The sequence below is a fragment of the Netta rufina genome (genome assembly GCF_964035555.1).
Source record: "Netta rufina genome assembly, chromosome: 16".
In the NCBI taxonomy this organism is placed as follows: domain Eukaryota; kingdom Metazoa; phylum Chordata; class Aves; order Anseriformes; family Anatidae; genus Netta; species Netta rufina.
In genome coordinates this window covers 9,794,313-9,807,159 of record NC_140140.1, presented here as the reverse complement: position 1 = coordinate 9,807,159, position 12,847 = coordinate 9,794,313, and the positions used below count along the sequence as shown (strand labels likewise).

The window sequence follows — 12,847 nt, the reverse complement described above, 5'->3', positions numbered from 1 at the left end:
TTTAATCGTAATAAAAAATTGGAAAGCAGAAGGAAGGCACTGAGGTGATAACATGGCTGGTGTTGTCCTGGAGTTGTAGGTATGAAGAGCTACCCTGACTAATCTGTGCGCAAAAGACAGCCAGACAGCGTTCTTCAAAAGAGGAACGCTGCTAAACAACTAGCTTCTGTAATGCATGTGAGCTAATGATGAACACTGAAAATGAATGAAATGAAATAACCTCATAGTATCATTCATTCAAACTCTTTCACTCGGAATTTGGACAAACCTCAACCCAATGCCTACATGTATCTTGTGTTCCATCTCTCACCAGTGGTACTGGGGCAGGAGGCTCCTCCAGGAGGGGTAGGAAATGCCTCGAAATGCTATCAGTCTGCACAAACCGTACCATCCTTATGATGCAGGTCACTGACTCATCTGGTGTATCATCTTTGAGCTCTCCTCTTGCTTTGCTGTAGATGAAGCAAGCCATGAAACCTTGTAAGATAGGATCTTAACAAGTGCAAGTTATGGCCTCTGAAACAAATGGTGCTGGGTATGCAGGACCTCTGCTGTAAAACCCATGCTCCTGCTGTAGATGTACTTTATTGTTCAGTCTCCTGTTTGGCAAGTTATAGTCATATCAGTTACCTATCTGGCTGCTGAAACTTGAATTTATTTATTTATTTTTACATTATTATGATTGTCTACTGTATTTCTCTTCTGCATGAAGATGATAGTCCCAAGGTTACTTTATAACTTTCTGCAAAGACAGAAGACATTTGTGTATTGCTACTTTTGGTATTGGGCAAGAAATTTTTTTAAAAGTTAAAAACAGGTGGTTGTTTTAGCATAAATTTTCTTAATGTTAGTAAATTTTTCTGAAGGCATTTAAAGACTTGTTGAAATAGAAATGCAAGCTAGATGTTATCACAACACATCTTCATGCACTCTGGACTGAGTTTCTATCCTGCAGTGTTAAGACAGACCACACTGTGCTTCCTCTCCTCCATTTTTACAACCTCTTACACAGATAAAAAGAGTCACAAGCAGAAACATGCAAGAGACTGAGTAGAGGCACGTTCCAGAAAGAGTATCTTCCCCACAATTTGTGACAAGTAATTAATTGTCATAGTGAGTCAGTTTTATACCATGCTGTTGCTACATATTGATTTTTCTGTGGCTTTATGAGAAAATCAGAGACTGAAAAAACTCCTTGCAATAACACCATACTTAGGATCAAGCAGATAATGTTGTGCTTCAAATAACAAATCTACAAGCAGCAGAAAACCACAAATCCTCCTGATCTATCTTTAGAACAAAAGTCACATCCTTTCATTGTTTTCATTGAACTTATGCAATGAAAAAATGACATTTAAATTTGGGCACTTTGAAATTTTGGTGTTTATTTTATTCTTTACTGCTAAGCTCTTTGGCTTATATGGTACTCAAGAGACTACTATGTTGAAGCATCTAACACTTTTTAATTAAACGTGTACAGGCCATTCCTTGTCTTTCATATTACTAATTGTAACTAAACCTTAATCTAGTTGTCACAAACCTTGTAATATTCACTCATTGAGCTTGTTTGTCAAACAGGTTTTTTTCATGTTAAGTCTAGATAGAAGGGATCGTACCTTGACAATGTATTTCAGAGTCAAGGCTTACTCTGCCTGTGCTATAGCCTCAGGGTCTGCTTTGATTCTTCTGGCTGGGAAGAGTGGGCACCAAGAAGGGCTGCTATATAACATAGATGCATGTAGAGAGAAGGCAAAAACTGAAAAGCAAAAATTGGTGAGAATGGATGCTGATAAAATCTAAAAAATATATCTGTAATGTTAAGTGTGCTTTAATTATTCATGGAATACGCACTTAGTGTGATAGTAAACTAGAAAGGAACTTACACTAGACCTTATAAGGCAGGTTTGTCTCTGAAAAGCAAGCAAAAGCTTTTTCGTAAAACATTACAATGGCAGGGTTGATAGCACTGTCTTGTTTACTGCCGATGATCTCTGGTCCACTGAGACTTCATTGAAATTTCTAACTCCTTAATGGGAAAATTACCATGCAAAAGGCAGTTGTGTCATATACCAAAAACCAAACAAACAAATAAACAAAAAAACTTTGATTTGTAGGTATTTCAAAAATATTGGTAGAGGTCCTGAAATGTCTGCTTTTGTTTTAGTACTGTAAAGAGTATCCTTAATCAAACCTTGCATTGTTTGATTTGTGTGTTTTCATATTGATTAATGTTTCAGACAAGAACCTAGATAGAATTCCTATAATCCTTTGTTATTTTAGTCAGGCAAGGGTGATGGAGGGACAACCCGTTCAGAAGAGGTAAATGGCCCAAGCCCCAGTCACCAAGTAAGTGCCTAGATTTTTTTCATCTTTTGGTGATGGATTGCTATCACCTAATTCCACACAGCTTTAGCTTTTGAAATGTATAAAAAAAAAAAAAAAAAAAAAAAAAAAATCCCTGAGAAAAAATGTATGCTCACTTTCATCTATTTCCTTATTTCTTTACTGCTCTCTATTTTATCTGTTTATACCATTAAACAAGATTTTAAAGAATCACATTAGAAATCATGCTGTTTGCCTTTTGCTAAAATAATGGTGTTTTTTCTTTTTAATTTTCTCTTTTTCTTGTTATTTATTTTCTGCTGGTATAGGCAGTGAAACTAAATATAATGATTTTTAGTTTAATGTAGATGTGTCTGCAGAGGAAAGGATCATTTAGGTGTAAAATCACATAGAAGAAAAGTGAAAGTGAAAATGAAAACTCTTACTGCCATTTAACAAAAGCCATGAAAATATTTTTTCTTATTGTTTCTTTTTGCTTTATTCTATGTTCATAAAATTTGTATCAAAAATTCAATATGACCTTTTATTACTTATGGCTTAAAAAATGCCCTAAAAAAATCATACTTTTATTAGAAATGGAAATATTATTACCTTTTCTGAAAGTCAAATCCTCAGGTTGAGATATCCAGTGACAAGAGATAAGACTCAGGGTCTGTGAAGGTTGTAGTGAAAAGTAACCCTTCAGAATTTTATTTTTATATCTCTTTTTAATTATTTGGAAAAATGATTTTCTCCCTTTTATTTATTTTTTTCATGGTGTTCTCAGTTAAACTTTATGAATTCTTTCTTTAAAACATCCCAGAATACAGAAGGTCTGGTCTTGTGACATTTTATTCTTTATTTCATAGAACAGTTTTCTGAAATGATCTGCTAAGTGGCTAAAAGTTACCATCCCAGATATTTTATTTTTAGTATTTTATTATTTTAATTATCAGTCAGGTTACTTCATTATTTTTTTTAACCAACTTATTAGTTCTGCTGCTTATTTGTTCTGGTATAGCTTAGCATAGCTTTGTGCTCAAGGAAGTCTTCATTTGCTGAGACTTCCATTTTTAGATTTTCTGTGTAACAATCCCCTTAAATTTTGTCATTCCACTTCTAGAATTCTGCAGTTCTTCAATTTTCATCACTGCCATTCTGCAGAAATGCATAACAGCAGTTATCCAAAGTTTGTCAAAATTTATGGTGTTGGTCTTTTGCATTTAAAAAGCAGCCTTGGATTGAGGCTTCCTGTAACATGGTGGGAAAAACACTATCCTGTTGATTTTTATTTTTTTCCTTTCAGTGGCACTGTTATAGCTGAGAGAGTAAAAGCAATCTGTCAGGTGCAGATCAGCCTTTAGTATAAGAAACATTAGCATGTTTCATTATTCATAGGTTTCACTTTGTATTTCCTGAGCTGCTCCCATCAATATAAAATATGCCAATTTCCTGCCTTTCAAGGTTAATATGAAACACCTCAAAGAGATTATCAGACTGATCTTTTTTTTCTTATTTTGCCTGGAAAATGTATTATGAATATTTCTTTAAGTGTTTTGTTTGACTAACATCAAAGGGCCAAACCTGCTCCCAGAAATAGTCCTGTTGTAGCCAGTTTGCATTCGGCTGCAATACTGCAACTATCAGACACCTACACAATCAAATATGTGTGGTGAGCAAGACTTGACTCTAATTTAACACCCACAGAATAAACCCACAGATTTCACAGTGTGTTAATAAGGGCTAGAAGTTATGGCACCTTTGAACTCTGACATATCCAGTCTCATCGCTGTATTTTGGGTGCTGTGGTTATTTTTGAATCGAATGTGCACATCTGCAATTGCACCAAAGGGAAATGTTTCAAAAGCAAACTAAGGCAAATAAGAGTAAGAAGGATCTGAGTGCTTCCTGTTTTATAGTTGAAATGAATCAAAATGAAAGACACAATTAAATTTGGGCTTATGAAGCTCTGTTTATCCCTGTGCTGGGAGAGCTCCTACATCACTCAGGTACTTGGAGGTGCGTCCAAGCAGGACTCCTTCCTCAAGCAAGGTGGACAAGGTGCAGGCAGTGTGCGATGTCTGTGCAGCTCCCCGGACTGTTCTCCTGAACTCTGGGCTGCCTGAATTTGTGCTGATAAACTACTGGCATTCAGATGGTGTCTGCCCGTGGTGTACAGGGCTGCATCTCCAGGTTTCATGTGCTGTCTTCATGAGTTGCCTGCAGAACTAATGTAAAGACTAGCTTTGTGATTGTCCTTTAAGCAGGCAAATCCAGATGTAAGCAAACACACACCCACGTCTGTTCTCTGGAAAAGGAAATAGTTAAATACTAGCCCATATTTTGTTGAGGACTTAAGATAGCTGGTCAAAACTGAATGTATTAAATGTTTGCAATACAAACAACTTTGCAAGTTTTATAACTTTCATGTGTTTGGTGGTTTTCTTTCTAAGATTAGGTGGGGAAAGAAAGAAGAATCAAGTGAAAAAAAAGCAAGTAGCAGTATTGCTAACCATTCTCATTCTTGTTTCCCAGAAAATTAGAGTGTCTTGAGGGTTGTGTTGTCATTGTTTCTGTTTGTTTTTAAATAGATCTCAGAGGTGTATTTGCATTCTATTTGTCTAGAGTTTCTGCTTTCAGGTTTTTATCTGAAATTGTCTAAATATGTATTTGTTTTGAATGAAAGCTAACCTTCACATAAGTGTATAAGTCCAGGCTTTTAGAAGAACACTAAACATTTGAAGAGTAACAGCAAAATCCACAAAGTTGGAAAAATTACATATCGTTAAGCTCTTAGCTGTGCCATAAGTGCAGATGTAAGATTTCCAGCTTTTCAACATGGTAAATGTATATGTTCATTTATCGTAGTATTTTAAATATTATTTTAGAAAATAAATAAGGTAATGTGATTTTTGGCATAAGGAAAAAACATATCTAGTTGTTTGCTACTATGGAAATAGTGACAGTTTAATTGTCTTATCAGTTGTTTGCCAGGTCTACGTGTTTTTCCTTTGAACTTCAAACATATCCCATACTTCTCTAAGTTTCAGAATCTCTGTCTTTACTATAAATAGGTGCACTGCCGTTGTGTTTGTCTTTGGAATATTTACTATCTCTTCTTTTGCACTTATACATGGGATTTTCTATGTGCTATTCCCTATGTTTTTAATTTTTGATGGAGCATTGCGTTTTGTAGAGATGTTTTTAATCTTTTGCTTAATATGTCTTTTACTTCCGTCCTCCCCCAGACATTTCCCTAGCACTTTTTGGGTGCTTGCACAGCCTGGAATGCAAAAGCTGGGAGAGTAACAGTGGGAGTGCATGCCTGCGACTGTGCATCTTTGCATGCATGTTCCCTGGCTCCTAAAGCAGCTTGAGCATAGATATGTGTAAATAAGTCTGTGCAGTGATGGCTTGATCTTGCAGTCCTTGCTCATGTAAGTAACTCTGTCAGCTCCCTGGGAGTACTTCCCTGAGTCAAGGTTGCAGGAGTCAGTCATGAAATCTGGAGACGAAAACCTGTTGGACAGCAGGATTTCTCCCTGCCAGGTGGCCTTTCATTTCTAAATATATTTATGGATCGCCTTCCAAAATGTTTACATTTCCCTCTAAAAATAACCATTGTTTGAAACTGCTTTAGACATCAAACTCCACAGAGAGGCCAGTTGCCACAGCTGAAAGTGAACCTGTGGGCCAAAAGAGCAAAGAGAGTTCAAAAGACAAGAAGTCGACAGTGGAGCTGAGCAAGCAGAAAGGCAGCAAACAGGAAGCCAGAGAGCAGCCAGACTCCAGGGAGCAGCAAACAGCCGAGACCGACTCCATCCAGAACGGAGGAGACACTTCAAAGGAACCCTCCTCCTACAAGAGGACAGAGAAGAGGCAGTCACTTGGAGGGTTTTTTAAGAGCCTTGTATGTTAATTTAATCCTATCTTTTAAGTTATTTCTCAGCTGAATTAAGTACCTGACCTGCAAGCTGTTAACCCTGCGAGTTTTGTGCTTCACTGCACAGTGCTCTAGTGTCAGGACTGGAATTTCATAAGCAGCTTGCAGGTCTAAAGGTAAAAAGAAAATTTTGGCAAAGGTGAGAAAACTTGGACCTCAGGGCACTGATTCACAGCAGGTACAATTTACTATGGGACAGCAATAATTGCTCCCACACCCTTTTTATAGGTTCATGCTTTGGCTATGGGGATGATTCAGCTGCTCCAGTAGCAGGTGCTGAACTGCCTACAAATTATGGTGTGTATATAAAGGAAAAGTGAGGGTGATGTCAGTTTGCTGGAGTAACCTGCCTCCTGTGATGGTGGCTCAAATGCTGCTCGAGAGCACCTGGGACATCCCTGCAAGGAGCGGTAGACCCAACTTCCAGGAGAAAAATCAAGATAGAGATCTTGATGGATGGGAGCCAGCACAGATGTCACAAGATAAGCTCCTAGCATTAGTAATTAATTATGGACTAGTTAAAGAAACAAAAACACATGGTACTTTTAACTTTTTTTTATTATGTTTTTGTTTTATTTTGTAAAATTGTACCCTAAACTTGATATATACCCCCCACTTCACTGAAACCTGGAGATATGAAAGAATTCAGGACACTAAAAATCTGAGTTTCTGTAAGACTTTTTATTACTGATGCAACAAGTGCTTCTTCAGACCACTAAATAGATGGATTTTTCTGGGGCTGCTTCTCGAGCCTCTCTGCAAGAGGACAGATTTCCATTACTTGTTATAAATCAATTGGAAGAGAGTGTTTTGCTTCTCTTTCCTCCCATTGCCACAGCAGCAATGAATTATGTTATGGGGTTATTTTTTTTTAGCAACTTTTGGGAACCTTGTCTGTAACCTGAGCTTCATCACAAAATTCAAGGGGTGTAAAAAAAAAATCAACTGATTTGACTACATTACCTGCAATGATTCCTAGTGAATCTGTTTCCTCTAGAGAGGTGTATAGCTCTTTTTCTTCCTCCTTCCCTAGTTTATTTCTAAGGCTGTTGTGAATGAAAAAGACAGCCAGTCATCCCTCCAGGTCTGAAAGAACAAATGTCAAGCAATACAGAGTGAAAGGATAACGTGCATTTGAAAATTAGCCCTATTAGGACACGGGGTTATAAAATCAGGCTGCCATGCAGACCAATATGACTCATTCTGAGGCAGATGTTTTTCCATATCATAAGAAGTATTTAATTTGCACTCATTTCACAGAATTACTATATATCCTACAGAGGGCTATTTGCATTACCAAAATAATTATGCATTATCAGGGGAATTAAGAGCAAAAGAAAAATAACTTTTTGAAATGTTGATTAGCAACAGTTCAGCCATTTCTGCTTTCTGCATTTCACCCTGTTGTGCTGGGGTAAAATCCTGGTCCATCATGAACCACTGGAATGTTCCTATGTGTTTCAGTGGAGCAAGAAAGTTTTGGAGCTCATCTGTAATAACCACCAGCTTCCATTGTCTTCTTTCATCTTGGGTCCCAGTGAAGTCAAAAAGAAATTTTTTTATTATTGTTTTTGCTTAGCACAGCATGAGAAAGAGAGGATGTAGTTTTACACGTATCTGCATATTATACTATTTAATTGAATTACCAAACACATGCACGTTCACATGCATGAACACTTTTCTTTCCTCACCTCCGTCTCCAAATTTCTGTATAAAATTTCCACGGCACACAACATCAGTGCATGTGTGTAACACCTGATACATGCTCCCAAGCATGGTGTGTCGGTGTAGTATTCAGATGTGGAGGCCTGCAACATCCCCCATCCCAGCAGTAAAATCAGGAATCCAGGCTTACACCATGTACATGATGGTAACATTTTTTTGTTGTTGTTATTGTTTTAGGTTATCTAGAAACGGGCCAAAGGTTAACTACCTCTATGATTTCTGGAGACAACTGAGGTTTTTTTCTTTTCCTAGTCTGGTAATTTATTGTAATTAAGCACTGACAGCTCTCCTTTATCATGATTCTCATTGAATGTATGAGGAAGGTTTTTTCTGTTGACAACTGCACTTTGCATAACGTCATTCATATGAACTGTGCCCAAATTTATTTTTTTTGTAGAGTTTAAAAGTAGACACTAATTTAGAATTATTCCAAAAAGGATCTAGAGATAGTAGGAACTATAAAATAGTGAGGAAAAATGCTTTTAAGTGCAAGTTCATGAAAGAGTCAAAGATGCAGAAAAGGTATCTGTGATTCGGGGGGGGGGAAGCTTTTTGATCAAGAGAGAAGGTTATGCAGGGGTTAAAAGACAGTTCTGGGGGGAAAAAAAAGAATGCAGTATAAAGGTAGAGGAAGTAGAGAGATTCTGTGAGATATTTTTCTTGCTCAAGTAGGATACCAGACAGCTTGACTGTGTAGCCCCTTGTCTTCTGTTGCAATTGTAGATGGAGGGAGGGGGAAAAAAAAAAGAGGTATGTTTATGGAAAATATATCCCAGGAAATGACTACCTCTTTCTCAGTATCACAAAGATTACCCACACCTAAGAAACCTAGTTCTGTAATGCTTTGAAAAAAATAATCTACACATCTCCTAAGTAATCAAACTAAGACCCAGGAAGGTGTAATCATTAATCTAAAAGTATTAGATCAGACACAAACCAATGCCAGAAGTTTCCTTTCAAGGTAACAGATCGGGTATCTGGTAACAACTCAGGGAAAAAAAAAAACATATATATGTATACGTACATATATACATATATATAAAGCTTTATAGTGATAAAATGGAAGCAGAAGATGTTTAACGAGATCTTGCGAGGTCTTACTTGCTCACATAACCCATGCCCACTGAGCTCCTCCTAAATTCTGATGAGCTGTTTCAATAGCAGCTATTTTAACAACACTTTCTCCTCAATCTGTTGATTCGTCTGGGAAAGGGCACAGAGTAAGAGGATGTCATAGTGCAGGAATGCAGCTGATGAGAATGCTTCAGTACAAGCATCTGCTCCCAGTTGGGCTAAAAATTACTGAAACTTTTGATACAAACAGAGCCACTTATGCAAGCAAACAGTATTATGGCCTGGTCGTGTGGTTTTGGCACAGACAGTAAGGTCCAGTGGCTGTTCCTATGTGAAAGGAGATGAATTTCTAAGCTATATAAAATGCATAGGTATTTAGTAGAAATTAGAAAGATTAGATTAGAAATTTAAAGGAGGGGGTGGGGTCACAGAAGATTAATGGTATTGTTTTCTGAGCTGGAATAACTCATACTGAAGTTGTCAGAAGCTGGAAGTGCTTAGCATGTGGAAACTATTCTGACCTATTCTGATCTGTGTATCTGGTACACTGACATAAATTTCTGAGCACAAGCTGGGGAAAAAATAAAAAAGAATACTCCAATACCAGGACTTTCCTGCATGTATACTTTAAAGTGTTCTGCCCAAAATATGTTCCAGTCTAACTGTCACAAATGCAGGCAACTTTCACTGCGTTGAAAGAGATTATGCAGAGTAATCAAAAGCAAGACATAAGCCAGTGGTACCCGTGCTTCTGAATCTGAGGGCAGAGCTGGAATTTGTCCGTTAAAAGGGCAGGAACAAAGTTCTTTATTTCACATCAGGCTTGGAAATTCCAGTTTAACAAGAATCATCAGCTTGTCTCTCTTAAAGCTTCCTGCTTTAATCAGCAACCACCGTGAAAATGGGTGCAGCAGGGAGACTGTAGTATAGGCAAATAACAACGAGACATTCTGCATATGTACTAAATGAGTCAAAATGGGGATTATGTGAAATGAGCTTCCCCTTCCCCTAGTCTCCACCCAGTCTGCATCATTTATAGGAAGGCTGGCAAATGGTATCATCTTATTTCCTAGGTCAGCCTACGAATGGCTTAATGTGGTCACTTACAGCTATGGTTGAGAGACTCCACTCTACTTTTGTAACGGAGGAAATCTAAGCGTTGAGCAGGTTTTTAGGGTTGCTGGACAAATTTGAAATGACTAGCTCATTTGGCATTTTTGATAGATGTTAGAACTGTTTTTTATTGTTGTGTGTTTGTCTTTTTTTAATGCCTTATATTTGCTGCTACGTGTAAGTGGCAAAAAAGAAAAAAAAAAAAATCATTCTGTTCCAGAGTGTCTTCAAAACTCAACATTAGTGTAAGCAGAAGCAAACCCACTGCAGTCAATGGAGTGTTTTGTTTTGTTTTGTTTCCTGGCCCACCCCAGCACAGTATTACGGTTAGTTTAAGGCAGGGGCTGTTTTCAGTCCATTGTGATTGTTGTCTGCTCTTTTTATACTTAGATTTTCAAAGGTGAAAAGTTGAAAACATGTCAGTGAGGTGAAGTCTAATCGATATACAAAAATACTGATCTTACCACCCTGAAAGGGATGAGGAAGTTGAGATCTTTCCCTTTCCCAATCTGACACAAAATAGTCCCATGGTGACCTGAAGTGGTGAGTCAGGTTCCCAGAATGAATTGTACTATGTGAAAGGACAATTCATATATGATTCTGCAAAGTTCATATTGTAGGAAAAGCACATAGCCGCTTTTAGCATTGTCACTATATTTTTCTGTTCAGTATGTAATGATTTAGGCATCTGGTTGCAAACAGGATTGGCATCCATACACGCTGTTAACAGTGACCTCTTAGTGTTTGTGGATCCATTCTGCTGCAACGTTCAATGCCAGTAAAATTGGGCCAAGGCATTGTAAACTAAAACCAAGTTTCTATTAATTACTGGTCGAAGATTTTGTTAGTAGAGCTAGATCTATGCATTTCCTTCATCTAAACCAGATTAGTGTCTCGAACTTTTTCCAAAACCAGAATTATATTTGTAGCGTAGAAAAGCTTTATCACTCTAACATTGTCAAATACCTGTCATGCATAAAAGTATTTAATGTTCCTGTAAGTTAGAGCAGACCAAGGCTGGCTATAATACACTATTAATCATGCTTGATGGACTCTTAGTATGGTTTCAGTGAAGCGTTTAGACCAGAGATATTTTGGTGAGAATTATGCCAAAACTACAATACTGCAAGCAGGAACACGTCTCTGTTATGTTAGCTAGTCCGCTTTCTTAAGCACAATCACTTTTCGTGACGATTGGAGAAATTATATAAAAATTATATTGAATGAACCAATGCATTTAGGCAAAATTTCAGGCAGTAACATTCTGGGATTGTTGTGATATAGATGGTGTTCATGTACTTACATACTAAGTAAAAAGCAAATTAAGAAGAACAGGGAACTGAAATGAGTGGAAAACATCTACTAGCAAAGCTCTAACACATAATTCCCCACTTAACATTTAGAAATATTCATTTTTTTTTTTAATAAATTTCTGTATCTTATTCCACAGGGTTCCAAAAGGATGTCTGATGCCGAAGTGCAAACAGATCCAGTGTCTATCCTACCTGCTGGGAAATCCAAGTAATGAATACAATTGGCTGCTGAAGGATCAGCAGCTCTCTCTACGCTCACTTGCAATAGGGATGACTCATTATTTTCCTTTACATGGCTGTCATCAGATGCCTGAGGCTAAAATAAACATTGGTGTATCATTTAAGGTATATCATTTACAGGGTTTGTTCATTAGATGTTAGAAAGCAACTGTAAAGATCATCAAGAAGCAATGTGGAGTATTATATTTAAAGAAAGGTCATGTGGATGATTTTCAGTATATAGAGGGTAGTAAGGTAAGAAGAAATGGGCAGTGAATTAAATAGCAGAAAAAATGCATGTGACAAAGGAATGCAGTTTGTGCAGCAAGGCATGAGCAACAAATCCTCAGTTTTAGAGAGCTTCAAAGCAGCCAGGAAAAAAATCTGTTTTGATAAATGTTATACTTAAATGTAAAAACAACCAAGTCACCTTCTGTGGTATTAAATACTGCTAAAATTAGCAAAAAGTCTGCAGTATGATAGAATCAGAGGTTATAAAGTTATGCTTCGTATTGGTTATTAATGTAGATTAAAAAGTTAAAATGCAAAAGCTTTACATGATTGAGACGACTTCTGTCCTGGTGAGGTAGGATAACAAATTAAAAATTATTTAAGGTTCTAATAGGAACACAAGGGGGCACCCGTGTCCCCACCGTAGTCCTAACTCCAAGGCTGTACCTACAATCCTGTTATTAATGTTTTTCAGATGACAGGGAAGAAAAAAAAAAAAAAGTTAGTTGTTTCATCAGATATTTGTTTATATCTATACTTGTAATTAATCCTAATAAAATCAAAATCAAGGCTGTCCAGGCACCTCCCTGCTTCACAAGGTTCCTGTAATAACTGTAGTTAATAAATTTTACAGAAAAATAAGATTTCTGCGGTTTATCCAGCCATTTACTCAGACAAAAAGCTATAAGCCTGATGTTTGAAGTCACACTAGCATCTGAAAGATATATATTGTATATTTTGATCTCATTATGATTAAATAAACATACTAATCCTTTCACAAAATCATTTGCTGCTTTAATCTTAAAACAAAGTTTATTATTTGCATCCCTATTTTCTGATGATTGATGTGACATTAAGGTATAAATCAACATATGAAAGCCCTGCCTGTGGAGTGAATATCTGTCTG

General features: G+C 37.0%; 1 protein-coding gene across 1 annotated transcript in view; it reads left to right on the top strand.

The window, feature by feature from the left end:
• The window catches only part of BCAS1 (brain enriched myelin associated protein 1), a gene marked incomplete at its 5' end in the record, with an annotated part of 43,144 nt that extends 30,536 nt beyond the window's left edge, over window positions 1-12,608 (top strand). The window contains 3 exons of the mRNA XM_084296749.1: window positions 2,281-2,346; window positions 5,963-6,232; window positions 11,628-12,608. Of these exons, the coding sequence (XP_084152875.1) occupies window positions 2,281-2,346; window positions 5,963-6,232; window positions 11,628-11,702 (411 nt within the window). The 3' untranslated portion in view covers window positions 11,703-12,608. The remainder of the gene's footprint in view (window positions 1-2,280; window positions 2,347-5,962; window positions 6,233-11,627) is intronic.
• Window positions 12,609-12,847: the final 239 nt, after the last annotated feature.